Source organism: Hypanus sabinus, chromosome 11 (assembly GCF_030144855.1).
Source record: "Hypanus sabinus isolate sHypSab1 chromosome 11, sHypSab1.hap1, whole genome shotgun sequence".
In the NCBI taxonomy this organism is placed as follows: domain Eukaryota; kingdom Metazoa; phylum Chordata; class Chondrichthyes; order Myliobatiformes; family Dasyatidae; genus Hypanus; species Hypanus sabinus.
This window is the reverse complement of record NC_082716.1, coordinates 21,360,776-21,377,359: the sequence shown is the minus strand read 5'-3', so window position 1 is coordinate 21,377,359 and position 16,584 is coordinate 21,360,776. Positions and strand designations below refer to the sequence as shown.

The window sequence follows — 16,584 nt, the reverse complement described above, 5'->3', positions numbered from 1 at the left end:
AGCTGTGAATAGGGGCATTTGTTATTTCAGAGTAAATGGAGTATATCTGTTAATGAAGGATGAGATCACTGCAGAGGCTCAAGATGTGGAATCAGATTGGGTGGAGATAAAAATTAACAAGGAGACGAGTCACTAGCTGGATTAGCATACAGGCACTCCAAATGTTGCCATACTCTAGGACAAACATCAGAGATTCTGCAGTTGCTAGAAACCCACAGTAACACATGCACAAGACGCTGGAGGAACTCAGCGGGTTAGGCAGCGTCTATGGAAAGAAATAAATAGTTGAAATTTTGGGTTGAGACCCTTCATCAGGACACCTGACTGTCCAGGTAGACCTATTGTTTTTGTCAGCTCCAGCCCTTCTGAACTCGTGTCCATTTTCAGTCCCTTCCCACCTCAATCCTGACAAAGGGTCTCTGCCCAAAACATCAACTCTTTATTCCTTTCTGACGATGCTGCCTGACCTGATGAGTTACTGCAGCATTTTGTGTGTGATACTCTAAGAAAAAGTGTAAATCAAAAATAATGAGGATTTGTAAGAGGGTACTGCAGTAATTACACAGGATTTTAACTGGACAAATCAAATTGGTAACAAAAGCCTTCATTACAAGTTCACAGAGCCACTCGTTCTTCCAAAGGAACGACGTTTTTGCAACCAATAAGTAACTAACCAATAAACTAACAGTGCATTACAAAGCCCTACATGAAAATTTGATAGATTATAACATCAATTGCTTAATACTTTTAGTTTGCTAGATGAATGGAATTGATACCTTGTTTCTCATATAAATAAAACTCACTGCACTAGAAATAAGATTCAAGATCTATTTTTCCCAAAGGAGATTCTATAAATAAGGGAGAATGGATTATATCTTTAAGAGCTTTCTATACAAAATTTTGAAAGAAAAAATATTTACAAAATTACATCTGTAAAATATTTGCTTCTTTAAGTTCCAGAGAGTGTAGACTCAAACAGATGGCTTAAACAATAGGAAGGAACATGAGTTTCCATTCGTGGTGCATGAGTTATTCAAGTTCCAGGTCATTTCTCAAATTCATTTCCCAAAATAAATGCTTTGCAACCACACTGGCAACTTGGTTATAAACTGCACAAATTCAGCTCCAAATGAGCCAATATTGAAATAGTATAAACAAGAGAAAATCTGCAGATGCTGGAAATCCAAGCAACACACACAAATTGCTGGAGGCCAGGCAGCATCTATGGAAAAAAGTATAGTCAATATTTCATTCCTGCCAAACAGTCTTGACCCAAAAGGTCAACTGTCCTTTTTCCTCCTGATGCTGCCTGGCTTGTTGAAATGGTATATAAATCTTAATTTTAACCAAGAAGTTCTGGAGAAAAAAAGACTGCAGAACACATTGATGCTATCAATGTTGTGTTAAGACCACAGAAGCAATAAAGATTTGTATGCAATTGATTATGATTTTCTACCAGCTGGAAATTACCAAACCAAAAGTTGATAATTTTCTTCTTAAAAAAATCAGATCAGAGAGCCATAGAAGCAGATCCTTCAGAAACCAAATCTATGCAAAACATCAGGACCCATTTTACACAATCAGAATCAGTTTCAGGTTTAATATCATGGGCATACATTGTGAAATTTGTTTACTGTGCAGAAACAGCATTACAATGCAATACATAATGATAGAGAACACAACTGAATTACAGTAACTATATATATTAAGTAGATTAAATAGTGAAAAAAATAGTGTGGTCATGTTCATGGTTCAATGTCTATTCAGAAATCTGATGGCTGAGGGGGAAGAAGTTGTCCCTGAATCGTTGAATGTGTGCCTTCACACTTCTAGTCAAGTCACTTTTATTGTCATTTCAACCATTAACTGCTGGTACAGTACATAGTAAAAATGAGACGTTTTTTCAGGACCATTGTGTTACATAACACAGTACAAAAATGAGACTGAATTACGTAAAAAACAACAGGAAAAAAAAACCTACACTAGACTACAGACCAACCCAAGACTGCATAAAGTGCACAAAACAGTGCAGGCATTACAATAAATAATAAATAGGACAATAGGGCAGTAAGGTGTCAGTCCAGGCTCTGGGTATTGAGGAGTCCGATAGCTTGGGGGAAGAAACTGTTACATGTCCTGGGTGATGGGGGTCCTTCATGATGGCCCTTTCTGAGGCACCACACCTTGAAGATATCCAGGATACTATGGAGCTAGTGCCCATGATGGAGCTAAGTTTACTTTACTCTCCTATGTACCATTAACTCATTCAATCCACCACTCACCTGCTGATGCACTATCAATAACTCCAAAAGACTGGAAGTAGAGTAAATACTGAAAGGCTTTTATTAGCAATAAAATGGAGTGCGTCCATACTGGATGACTGTGGGAGGAGCAGAGACACAATCATCTTTATCCAGGGGTCTGTGGGAGGAGCCACAGGAGCAGTCAGCAGAGGGGCGTGTCCAGACAGGAATACATGGTTTACCACACCTACGCACACAGGGGACAATTTACAGAGCACGATTAACATACCAACACGCATATCTTTGGGACATGGGAGGAAACCAGAGAAAGTTGAAGAAACCCACATGCTCAAGCTGATAACATGCAATTGCCACACTAAGAGCACCAGTGGTCAGAATTGAACCTGTATTGTTGGAGCTGAGAGGCAACTGCTTGTGGCACTGTCCCTCAACTCCAACAATACAGGTTCATTTAAAAATTGTTTAGAACAATTAAAATGATTAATACTGTCATAAGATTATGTTTATCCTGGCCTCATCCAGGCTGATTACTTCAATGTATTTTTGAAGGGGCTCCAATCTAGAATGACTTTCTCAATTGAGATTTTAACCTGCGACTTTGTCTTCTGACTGTGCTGAAATATATTTTAGTAGAATCCAAAGTAGTACAAGGAAGTTCTCATGGAGATAGATAATTGCAAATCTGGAGCTACACACAGTTCTCCTGTTTTCCTGGTCAAATTCATTCCCTCAGTCATCAAAAGCAGATGCCGTAAATTGTTGTTAATTCTTTATCATAGTGGATATCACTGGAAAATCTAAGTACATTCCTCATTACACTTGAACTGAGTGATTTATTAGGCCATTTCTGTTCAGTCACCTGTACGGTTCTGGGATTTGGAGTCACGTTATGTTTGATTTACAGAAACTATAAAGATTTATAAGCAATTGCCCAGACCAGGTGAAGACTGCAGTCTTCCTTTCCTGAAAGCTCTTTGCTGAATTTGGTGACAGCCTGCTTCTTTCATGATCACCAGTTCTGATAAGATTTCACTTCAGAATCACTTGGTTTATTTAAATATATTAAACAATAACATGTTACTAGCAATTTGTTGGTTGTGAAGAACTTAGTAAGTCTCGGGGAAAGGTACAGATTAAATATAGAAAATTCATTCTGATCTGGACTACCAAAAGAATGAACCATCTTTTATAGTATGGTCATAACATTCTTCAATGGATACAAGAAATGTCTTAATTGTTTCAAATTTCAGAGTTAACTATCTTGATGCATTCTCTGGTTTCAGCAGTTTCTTCCACTGGCAACTCCTCCTTTTTGAGATTGTCATTGACATCCTAATGCCACTCTAAAAAAAAGAGACCAATTTACCTGTTTTCCTGTTATTTTGTCATCCTTTATCCTTCCTGTTACCTCCACTACCTCAAAGTCTTATCTCATGCAGGAATTCTTTTTGTGGCACCTTGCTTTTGGAAATCAAACACACAACTGGTCTTTTTACTCTGCCTACTCCATTAATTCAAAACACCCTAATAAAATTTATCAGAAACAATTTCCTTTTCATGAAACCATGCTGATCTAGATTAATTGTATTATGGTTTACTAGTGGATTCCAGCATTTTTGCCAGGATAGATAGCATACTGAATACTTTCCCAGTTTCTGTTTCTCTCCCTTCCTGAGTTTTGCGTAATCTTACACCATAAGACGTAGGAACAGAATTAGCCATTCAGCCCATCCAGTTTACTCCACATTCTACATTGGCTGACTTATTATCCCTCTCAACCCCAAAATTTTAGCCATCATATACCCTTTGACACCCTTACTGCTCAAGAACCTATATGAATGTGCTGAAGTCTCAAGCATATGTAAAAAAAACTATGTAAAGCAAGGATGCTTTCATAAATAATGAAGTTTCTATCAAAAAATCACTATAGAGCAGTGAACAGTAAAAATCTAAATCAAATCAATATTTGATATGAATGTCCTTTGTCTTTAAAACTTCAAATCATAGGTACACTTGTGCAGTTTTTCTACAGACTTTTGCATAATGCTTTATTAACCTCCGCTTTAAATATAACTAATGACTTAGCTCCCCCCCCAGCTGTCTGTGGCAATGAATTCCACAGATTCACCACACTCTGCCTAAAGACATTCCTCATCTCTTTCTGAAGGAATATCCTTCAAGCCCGAGGCTGTTCCCTCTAGTCCTAGACTCCTAGTAATCCACTTTCACTCTATGTAGACCTTTCTATATTTGTCAGGTTTCAATGGGATCAACCCTCAATCTTCTAGGATATTTTCAGAACTTGGGAAATTTTAGATAATTATAAACGAAGCCACTGCTTTGTGTCACTTTAGTTAAGTCCCTAGGACGCAGTTATCAGGTCCAGAGAATGTCATTTCAAGTTATTTCCTACAAAGTATTAAATGAACACCTACGGTGTTACAAGTTATAGAACAAAGGCCAATGAGCTGCTGCAGTATTAGTTCTAATATCTTTGTGACTGGCATGAACAGAGTTAGCTGACTTTTCAAAGGTACAATTCTATAAATTAATTTACTAACACCATAACTACCATCAGACAGGACCCAAGTTGGTTTCCTCAATCAATTAACTTCCAGAGGTGGTCTGAAACATTTGCAGAATGCATTAGAATTGAGCTGTTCATTTGCTAGCAAATTGAACACAGGTCATAACGCTAGCAATTTGCACAGTGTTGGACGATTTCCACAAATCAATCAGAATTTTCAAAAGGAGATTGGCCAATTTATGGAATGCTCTCTGCAGCCCTCAATGGCTGTAATACGGTACTGAAAGACAAAAGAAACACAAAATGTTTTATGTTTTTTTAATAAAAACCTGTCTTTTTATTGCTAAGAGAAACAGCACATGAAAAATGTAAGAACAATAAGCACCATGAAAGTTATGTATTAACCAGCACAATCAATTTTGCAATGCAGATTTTAAAAAAACATACACTCCACGATGGAAACCTTCCACAGATGTAGCAAGGTGAAAACTACCAATCCCAAAATTATTAACAGTTGTGTATATTTGTTAAAGAACATGAAACATTACGTACAAAAACAATTAAAACATTTCAGCAGCAGTTAACATGTATTCTTTATTTGCCATTCTTTCCAATACCAAATTCACTCTGGTACTGTAACTGCTGCAAAAACATGTTTTGTTTTCAACCCTTCTGGAAAAGAGAGCTTACATTACAACTAGGAGTTAAAACTAACCATGAAGCAAGGACATATGCCACGTAAAATTAAGACTAAATAGCCTACTATCGATCTGATGGTTTTATCAAAGTTAATAATGTTACTCTTTAAAATTCTGTCAACTCCGTCAGACTCATTTTAAAAAAAATGAACCAAGGGTAGGTTAACTTCTTTTTTTAAAAGTCAGTTTCACCCTAGTTACAAGTCGCACATTAAAAAACATTTCAATTGCAAACTTAAATAAGCCACAATAAATTTGCTTTCAGTATTAAACAGTAGGAGAGCAACTGGTTACACAAACTGAAGCATTAATTGTCAATTCACGAGCATTAACAATACTGATTTTCAGAAAGATGCAAGAAACAGGCTGTGGAGCGTTTATAGTACTGCATTGATTTGGTGCTCCCAATTCTGATTGCCCGTTGTGTAAATATAATATTCTGAAAACTTCCAATCCTGTGCACTTCCACATATAATGTAAGTGATTGGTTGTTACACATGAAAACTCATGACAGTTGTAACTTGACCAATGACTCTCAATGACACCAGTCTGCAAAGTTGTGAATGAAGCTGAAAGTTGCAGACAGGCCAGGTCATTGTTAATGTGCGGTAAAAGGACATCTGTGTAAAAGTAAATTTGCTGGTTAAGTTTAAACATCATCCTCTTCATCTTCGTCTTGCGATGATCCTGCTTTGTTGAGTGGATTGGACGTGGCTGATGCTGCTAATTGTGCTTGCTGAGCAGCTTGCTGCATCTGTAACCACTCCTGCTGGGCTAATTCTGCCTGCTGCTGTCTGGCCTGGAATTTAAAAAAAAGGACATCTGTAAATACTTTCCATAGTAACCTGGTGATCAGCCAAATGACTGAAGGTCATACTGACAGAAGGACAGCACAATAATCCTGCAATGATCCAGCTGATCAGGTTTCAATACATAATGGAAGAGTCCACAAAGGCAAATTGAGACAGCACATGAGGCCAAAACAGGAAAACACCTACACTCAAGAGTTTGGGAAACTATAATTATGCTTAAGAATATCATAGCAATAACATTAACACCCAGTATCACTTGCTTTTCTATTTTCCATAGAAGTAGGTTTATCTTCAATAGAAATGCCATGCTGAGATCCAGAACAGTTTAAAGAAACAAACTTAATGTTCGCAGAATAAAATATTGCTATTATTTTTATTTAGAGGAGTTTCCAACCTGGGGTCCACGGACCCCTTGGTTAACGGTAGGGGTCCAAGGCATAAAAAAAGTTGGGAACCCCTGATTTAGAGATACAATACTGTAACAGGTCCTTTTGGCCCAAGAAGCCCTTCGCTGCCTAGTCATACCCATGTGGCCAATTAACCCATTAACCGGAGCATCTTTGGAATTTATGAAATTGGAAGAATCCTATGTGGTCACAGGGAGAATGCACAACCTACCCAGAGACAGCAAGAGAATTGAACCCAGGTCACTGCTGCTGTAATAGTGTTACATTAACCGCTCAGCTACAGTGTGCCCTAAAATACTGAAGTATTACACTTTCAGAAGTCTGCCCCATTTATTACAAGATCAAAGGATCAGAGAAACAAATGTTGGTGCAGGAGTCTATTTGGTCCATGTGATCAAGAATGAGTTAATCTTATTTCCCAGCTCTTGAACTGCTGAAAGTTCAAAGTAGACTTATTACCAAAGTACATATCACCATATACACTGTGATTAATTTTCCCATGGGAATCAAATAACCATAATAGAATCAATGAAAGACTGCACCAACTGGGCATCTAACCAGTGTGTAAAAGACAAACTGCAAATATAAAAATAAAATAAATAAACAATACGGAAAACATGAAATGAATAGTCCTTGAAAAGTGAGTCCACAGATTACAGGAACATTTCAAAGATGGGGCGAATGAGGTTGAGTGAAGCAATCACCTTTGATTCAAGAGCCTGATAGCTTAAGGTAATAACTGTTCCTGAACCCCATGCTGTGAGCCCCAAGACTCCTGTACCTTCCTACACAGTTCACATCTAAATAAGTACAAATACATACCAAACAAAAATGAAGTTAGAGGAGTTTGGGTGGGCAGGGGTGGGGAGGGGTAAGAGGAAAAAGACCAAGGACAGAAATCCTCTGCTTGTTAAAACTCAAATAGATGATCTGTAGCGGTGTGCTACACGCAGCGCTAAAATTACGACACGGAGTCGGTAACTGCAGTCGAGGGAAAAACTTTATACAAAATCCTCAGCCTCACTTTTAAGCTTCCCTCAACTTGCCCCCCGTGGCGCAGAGGCTCCAAAGCTCTGTGCTCGCAAACCCCCGTAGGCTATCTAATTGTGAGCCGGTTCGGATGTGCCAGGAAATGGGTCGCCACATAACGCCCCCCCCCAGAACCAGCGATACACTCCCCAATGTCCACAGTCTGGGCCAGAACCTGCTTGGGAGGTCGGCCTCTGCGCCGAGGTGCCGGAAACTCGGCCGGTTGCGCCAGGTCCACATGGGCTGGTTTGAGGCGGTCCACCGTGAAAACCTCCTCTTTCCCCCCAACGTCCAGCACGAACGTGGACGTTGTTCCGGAGCACCATAAACGGCCCCTTGTATGGCCGCTGCAGCGGTGGCCGATGCCCGCCCCTTCGTACAAACACGTAGGTCTTTGGGTACACAGGTCGGGTGCCGCCCGTGCTGTGAAGTGGGTACGGGGGCCAGGTTACCGAGCTTCTCGCATAGTCTGCCCAGGACTGCTGCGGGATCTTCCTCTTGCCCCCGTGGGGCTGGTAGGAACTCCCCGGGGACAACCAGGGGCGCGCCGTATACCAACTCGGCCGACGAGGCGTGCAGGTCGTCCTTGGGCGCTGTGCGGATGCCGAGTAGGACCCAGGGAAGCTCGTTCACCCAGTTGGCTCCTCGCAGGCAGGCCATGAGGGCCGACTTCAGGTGACGGTGGAAACGCTCCACTAGCCCATTCGACTGTGGGTGGTAGGCAGTGGTGTGGTGCAGCTGAGTCCCCAAAAGGCTGGCCATAGCTGACCACAGGCTGGAGGTGAACTGGGCGCCTCTGTTGGAGGTAATGTGGGCCGGTACACCAAAGCGAGATATCCAGGTGGCGATCAGGGCTCGGGCGCAAGATTCGGAGGTGGTGTCGGTGAGCGGGACCGCCTCTGGCCATCTTGTGAACCGGTCCACGATAGTCAGGAGGTGCCGCGCTCCGCGTGACACTGGCAGGGGGCCCACGATATCCACATGAATGTGGTCGAAACGCCGGTGGGCGGGATGGAACTGCTGCGGTGGGGCTTTGGTGTGCCGCTGCACCTTGGCCGTCTGGCAGTGCATGCACGTTTTGGCACATTCACTGACCTGTTTGCGGAGTCCGTGCCAAACGAACCTGCTGGAAACCATCCGGACAGTTGTCCGGATGGAGGGATGCGCCAAGTTATGAATGGAGTCGAAAACACGGCGCCGCCAGGCTGTCGGGACGATGGGGCGGGGCTGGCCGGTGGCGACGTCACAGAGTAGGGTCCTCTCACCCGGGCCCACGGGGAGGTCCTGGAGCTGCAAACCGGAGACTGCGGTTCTGTAACTCGGAATCTCCTCGTCCGCCTGCTGCGCCTCTGCCAGTGCCTCAAAGTCTACCCCTTGGGAAAGGGCATGAACGGTAGGGCAAGAGAGCGCATCCGCCACGACATTGTCCTTACCCAAGACGTGCCGGACATCCGTCGTGTATTCAGAGATGTAGGACAGGTGGCGTTGCTGGCGGGACGACCAGGGGTCGGACGCTTTCGTAAATGTAAAGGTAAGCGGTTTGTGGTCCGTGAACGCGGTGAAGGGCCGACCTTCTAGGAAGTACCTGAAATGCCGGATTGCCAGGTAGAGCGCCAACAGTTCTCGGTCGAAAGCACTGTACTTGAGCTCGGGTGGTCGCAGGTGTTTGCTGAAAAACGCCAGGGGTTGCCAGCGACCTGCGATGAGTTGCTCCAGCACCCCACCGACTGCCGTGTTAGATGCATCCACTGTGAGGGCGGTAGGGGCGTCCATTCTTTTTTTTTATTACAAACTCCTTTATTACAAATTTCGGTGCTATACAATATATACAAAACAGTGGCAAACACAATTACTGCACTACAAATAGACAATAGACATTAGCATTGCGGCGTTCGCCAAAGCTTCCTTCGTTTGAACGAAAGCGGCGGCAGACTCCTTGTCCCAGGTAATGTCCTTGCTCGGACCCGACATCAGGGCGAACAGGGGGCGCATGATCCGGGCAGCTGAAGGGAGGAAGCGGCGGTAGAAATTGACCATACCTACGAATTCCTGAAGGTGGTGGGTCGGGGAAAGCGGCGGACCGCATCTACCTTAGCGGGCAGAGGGGTTGCCCCGTCTTTAGTAATCCTGTGGCCCAGGAAGTCAATGGTATCGAGTCCGAACTGGCATTTGGCGGGGTTGATTGTAAGACCGTACTCACTCAGTCGGGCGCAGAGTTGACGGAGGTGGGACAGATGCTCCTGACGACTGCTGCTGGCTATGAGGATGTCATCCAAATAGATGAACGCGAAGTCCAGGTCCCGTCCCACCGCGTCCATTAACCGCTGGAACATCTGTGTGGCATTCTTCAGGCTGAACGGCATGCGGAGGAACTCGAAAAGGCCAAACGGGGTGATGAGAGCCGTTTTGGGGACGTCGTCAGGATGCATCGGGATTTGATGGTACCCTCGGACGAGGTCTACCTTGGAGAAGATCCGTGCGCCATGCAGGTTTGCTGCAAAGTCCTGAATGTGCAGCACAGGGTAGCGGTCCGGTGTGGTAGCCTCGTTCAGCCTGCGGTAGTCGCCGCACGGTCTCCAGCCTCCCGTCGCTTTGGGCACTATGTGCAGGGGGGAGGCCCATGGGCTGTCGGACCGCCGGATGATCCCCAATTCCTCCATCCTCTGGAACTCCTCCTTCGCCAGTCGGAGCTTGTCTGGGGGAAGCCGCCGAGTGCGGGCGTGGAGGGGTGGTCCCTGGGTCGGGATGTGGTGCTGTACACCGTGCCTGGGCATGGCTGCTGTGAACTGCGGTGCCAGAACCGATGGGAAATCCGCTAGGACCCTGGTGAAGTCGTTGTCGGACAGCGTGATGGAGCCGAGGTGAGGGGCTGGCAACTGGGCTGCACCCAGGGAGAACGTCTGAAAGGTCTCGGCGTGTACCAGTCTCTTCCTGGGCAGGTCGACCAGTAGGCTGTGAGCTTGCAAAAAATCCGCACCCAGAAGCGGTTGGGCTACGGCGGCCAGTGTGAAGTCCCACTTGAACTGGCTGGAGCCGAACTGTAGCTGCACCTGACGGGTGCCATAGGTCCTTACTATGCTGCCATTCACGGCCCTCAGGGGGGGACCCGGTGCCCTGCTGTGGGTGTCGTAACTCGTCGGAGGTAAAACGCTGATCTCAGCCCCAGTATCGACCAAAAACCGGCGTCCCGACCTTCTATCCCACACATACAGGAGGTTATCCCGATGGCCAGCCGCCGTAGCCATCAGTGGCGGCTGGCCCTGGCGTTTCCCAGGAACTTGCAGGGCGGGCGACAACGGCGGGCTTCTGCGCCCCACCGCTGGTGGTAGAAGCACCAGTGTTCATTGGGCTGGGGGTTGGCGGGCTCTGCGGCCGGGCCTGGACTGGTTTGCTGCCGGGAGCGTGGCTGGGAGATCTGTGCGATGGACGCCCCGCTCACCTTTTTGGCGTTCCACAGCAAGTCCGCCCGGGCTGCCACCTTCCGGGAGTCACTGAAATCCGCGTCGGACAGCAGCAGGCGTATGTCCTCGGGCAGCTGCTCCAGGAATGCCTGCTCAAACATGAGGCAGGGTGTGTGTCCGTCGGCGAGAGACAACATCTCATTCATTAAAGCCGATGGGGGTCTGTCGCCCAAGCCGTCCAGGTGCAGTAAACGGGCAGCCCGCTTGCGCCGTGAGAGTCCGAAAGTCCTGAGGAGCAGGGCTTTGAATTTCGTGTACTTGCCATCTGCCGGGGGCGACTGTACGAACTCCGCGACCTGGGCCGCTGTGTCCTGGTCGAGGGAGCTCACCACGTAGTAGTAGCGGGTGTCTTCTGAGGTGATCCGGCGAACGTGGAATTGGGCTTTGGCTTGCTGGAACCATAGGTTTGGTCGCTGTGTCCAGAAACCCGGCAGTTTCAACGAAACCGCGTGAACAGAGGCGGCGTCGGTCATTTCTGGTCCAAAAATCGTTTGGACCGTCGGGGTCACCAATTGTAGCGGTGTGCTACACGCAGCGCTAAAATTACGACACGGAGTCGGTAACTGCAGTCGAGGGAAAAACTTTATTCAAAATCCTCAGCCTCACTTTTAAGCTTCCCTCAACCTGCCCCCCGTGGCGCAGAGGCTCCAAAGCTCTGTGCTCGCAAACCCCCATAGGCTATCTAATTGTGAGCCGGTTCGGATGTGCCAGGAAATGGGTCGCCACAGATCCACAATTAAAGTAGAATTTATTTCAACTGTAGAAGGACTTGGGCAGATTAAGAGAATGGGCAAAGAGGCAGATGGAATATAGTGTAGGGAAGTGTATGGTCATGCGTTTTGGTAGAATAAAAATAAAGGTGTAGATAATTTTCTAACCAGGGAGAACATCCAGAAACCAGAGGTGCAAAGGGACTTGGGAGTCCTAGAGCAGGATTCCCTAAACACTAACTTGCAGGGCGAGTCAATAGTTAAGGTACATGAAAGTCTTGAGAGGTAGCCAAATTCAGAGGTTGGGGGAACATACTGATTCTACAACCATAATTGGAGTGTATGTGCTAGAAGGAACAGATTGATCTACTAATGGATAGAATCAAAAGCATGGATGGCATAATCTAGTTTTAATAACCAGGCGAAGCTGCATGTTTGGGTGGGAGGTGAGGGGTGGTGAAGAAGCAAGATAAAAGATTCAGAGTTTGGTAGATTAGAGCTGGGAGTCAATAAAGCTATTAAAAACATGGACTGAGAGTAGCTCAGAATCAAACATCTGATTTGTCTAATGACCTCAACTAGAACAAAACAACATAGCACTTAATCTGAATTTACAAAACTGCATTTTACTGATTAAAAAATGGAATTAAAGTTGTAGAAAAATTGAGTAGTAAAATTAAAAACTCAAACTGCCCATATGAGAAGTACAAGGATGTGAAATTTCTTTCACTGAAGAACTATAATTCAGTGGGGGTTTTATAACAATCTCGCCGTTTGTGGCTACCATTACTGAAACTGGGGTCTTAATTTGTGATTTATGCTAATTATTTGCACTTAAATTCCCCATCTCTGTGGCTCTAGATAAGGGATTCAGACTTCTGGTCGGAAGTAAGAGGGATGAAGCAAAACTGAAAATCCATAAACGCATTCCCAGCAAATTGTTTGGAGGCTCCTTATCAATAATCTCAAAGGTTGTGGCAGCAAAAAGGCAGAAAGGCATAGGTAGTGGTGTGGCTCTGTTGGTAAGAGATGGAATTACATCTTTGAAAGAGGTGACATTGGGTCAGAGAATGTTAGAGTAGCTTGTGCTTGAGCTTACTCAGCAAAAGGCTATCTTAGATTGGATGTTGTGCGATAACCAGATCTTATTAGGGAGCTTAACAAAGGATCTCATAGGAGGCAGTGATCATAATATGATTGAATTCACACTGCAATTTGAGAAGAAGCATAACTCATGTATCTGTGTCACAATGGAATAAAGAGAATTACAGGTGGATTAGAGGAGGATACTGGTGAGGATGACGGCAGAGCAGAGATGGCTGAAGTTTATGCAAATAGTTCACAAGGCACAAAATAGACATGTCCCACAGAAGTAGTAGTTCTCAAATGGCAAGGTAGGCAACTATGGCTGACAAAGGAAGTTAAAGAGTAAAGGGAAGTGAGAGTTGATATTGGACCATTGGAAAATTAAGCTAGTGATATAGCAATGGGGAACAAAGAAATAGCAGATGAACTTAATGGGTACTTTGCATCTGTCTTTCACTGTGGAAGACACTAGCCAGTGGTCCATGAGTGTCAGGGAGCAGGAGTGAGTGCCATTGCTATTACAAAGGAAAAAGTGCAAGGTACAGTGAAAGCTCATAAGTGGATAAGTGACCTGGGCCAGACTGACTACATCCCAGAGTCCCAAGAGAGGTTGCTGAAGAGGTAACAGATACATAGGTCATGATCTTTCAAGAATCACTTGATGGTCACGGACCACTAGAAGAATGCAAATGTCACTCCACGCAAAAGAAAAGAAATTAAAAGGCCAGTTAACCTAGCCTCAGTGGAAACTGTTGGAGTTTATTATTAAGGATGAGGTTTCAAGGTACTTGGAGATTATTGAGAAAACAAGTCAAAGCCAGCATGGTTTCTGTTGAGGGAAATCTTGCCTGATAAATCTGCTAGAATTCTTCAAGGAAGTAACAAGCAGGATAGACAAAGCAGCGGAAGTAGATGTTATTTACTTGGATTTTCACAAGTTGTTTGATAAGGTGCCACACACGAAGCTGCTTAACAAAATAAAATCTTATGACATTACAGGAAAGGTACTGGCGTGGATAGCAGAATGGCTGACAGACAGGAAGCAGTGAGTGGGAATAAAACGGGTCTTTTCTATTTGGCTGCAGATGACTAGTGTTCCTCAGGGGTCAGTATTGGGACCGCTGCTTTTCACATTGTCAAAGATTTAGATAATGGAATTAATGGCTCTGTGGCAAAGTTTGCAGACAATATAAAGATAGGTGGAGGGGTGGGTGGTGCTGAGGAAGCAATGCAATTGCAATAGGACTTAGACAAATTGGAAGAATGGGCAAAAATTGGCAGATGGAATACAGTGTTGAGAAATGTTTGAGAATGCATTTTGGTAAAAGGAACAATAGTGTGGATTATCTAAATGGAGAGAAGGTTCAAACATCAGAGGTGCAGAGAGACTTTGGAGTCCTCATGCAAGACTCCCAGAAGGTTAATTTACAGGTTAAATCTGTGGTAAAGGAGGTAAATGCAAAGTTGACATTTATTTTGAGAGGAATAGAATACAAAAGCAAGAGATAATGCTGAGCCTTTATAATACATTAGCCAGGGCACAGTTGGAGTATTGTGAACAGTTTTGGGCCCCATATCTCAGAAAGGATGTGTTGTCATTGGAGGGAATCCAGGAGGCTCACGAGGACAATTCTGGGAATGATGGGGTTAATGTATGAGGAATATCTGGCAGCTTTGGGCCTGTACTCACTGGATTTTAGGAGAATGTGAGGGGATCTCATTGAAACTTGCTGAATGTTGAAAGGACTAGATAAGGTGGATGTGGAGAGGATGTTTCCTATGGTGGAGGTATCCAGAACTACAGGGCACAGCCTCAAAATTGAGGGCAACCCTTTAGAACAGAGGTAAGGAGGAATTTTTTTTTATATAGCCAGAGAGTAGTAGATCTGTGGAATACTCTGCACACAGACTGCGTATATTTAAGGCAGAAGTTGATCATTTCCCGATCGGTCAGGGCATCTAAGGATATGGTGAGAAGGCAGGTATATGGGGTTGAGTGGGATCCGGAATCTGCCATGATGGAACAGCAGAGCAGATTCGATGGGCTGAATAGCCTAATTCTGCTCCCATGTCTTCTGGTCTAATGGTAGAGTTATTTTGCTGGACTTCTACCATTTAAAACTACAATGTTACTGATTGCACTAGTACTTCAATTATATATTGCAGTAATCCCGGTAGCATTCTTTTATTTTATGTTCTGAAGATAACTGAAGATATTTTCCTAGCAACTTGATGGCTAATGAAAAGCAGTTCTGATTCCACAGTCATACCACAAAATAAATTCAAGCCAGCCACCTGCATGCCAGATGCTAGCTGTACATATCAAAATAAAGAGTGCAAATTAATTTACACAGCATACAAATTGAATAAAAGTGGGTCTGATCAAAACAAAAGTATGGTACTAGGCCTCACCCACAGGGAGGTTCCATCCCTATATACTGCCAAAGGTACAGATGAAAACCAGAAGAAAAAATAAGATCTACTGCTGACAACACAGGATAGAGAACGAGAATCTAATTTCACATTCTGATGGTTTTTCAGGTGCTCCCAGTCAGGCATCCAATTTCCATCTTCCCAACTGTATTTGTTTTCTATTGAATAGAAGGAATTCAGACACTTTGGCTGTACTATTCTGTAGCATGCTATGGGTTCAGTTTATTTTGTACACCTCAAATTTGTGTTCACTTTGTCTAAATTGTAGAATGTCACCTTCTTTGATCTCCTGTCTATAGTTCAAACAGTTTCTCTTTGTACACGGTTTAATTTTAGTATTTCTTTTCAGAGTGTTGAGAGAAAATGGGATAGTTTGGACAGTACTCTGTGAAGCAGAGCTCAACTTGTCTTTTTATTAAGTGTTTCACCCTAATATTTACATAATGATAGAACCAAGTTAATTTTTACTTCTAAAATTCCTTACATTGCCATGTATTTCTACACTCTTCATAGGACATTAATAAATGCATTCTATTTGTTGTTCAAATGGAAATAGAAACTGCTTGAATAACTGAATTCATTTAATATAGAACGCAACTTTATCAATTATACATTATAGGACCTGTCCAGGACCCATCATATAAATGTAACTGCAAAGGAAGCACAGCAATGCCTCTACTTCCTCAGGAGTCTGCAGAATTCGGCATAATGCCACAAACCATGACAAACTTCTATAGATGTGTACTGGAAAGTGTATTTACTGGCTGCATTACAGCCTGGTATGGTATGGAAACACCAATTCCTTTGAGTGGAAAATCCTACAAAAGGCAGTGGATGCAGTCCAGTACATCACAAGCAAAGTCTTCCCAACCATTAAGCACACCTACATGAAATGCTGTCGTAGGAAAGCAGCATCCAATATCAAAGATCCTCACCACACAGACAACAGGTAGAAGGTACAAGTGCTCACACCACCAAATTCAAGAACAGTTGCTACCCTCTCAACCATCAGGCTCTTGAACAAGAGGATAAGTACACTCATCTATTGAGAAGTTCCCACAAACAATGATATCACTTTAAGGACTCTATCGTATTATTTCATTCTCTCATCATTTATTGCTATTTATTTATATTTGCATGTGCACAGTTTGTCTTCT

General features: G+C 43.8%; 1 protein-coding gene across 1 annotated transcript in view; it reads right to left on the bottom strand.

Annotated features, from left to right (window-relative positions):
* Positions 1–5,403: 5,403 nt before the first annotated feature.
* The window catches only part of dr1 (down-regulator of transcription 1), a 35,497-nt gene continuing 24,316 nt past the window's right edge, over positions 5,404–16,584 (bottom strand). Inside the window, exon 3 of the mRNA XM_059983921.1 lies at positions 5,404–6,288. Within this exon, the coding sequence (XP_059839904.1) occupies positions 6,139–6,288 (150 nt within the window). The 3' untranslated portion in view covers positions 5,404–6,138. The remainder of the gene's footprint in view (positions 6,289–16,584) is intronic.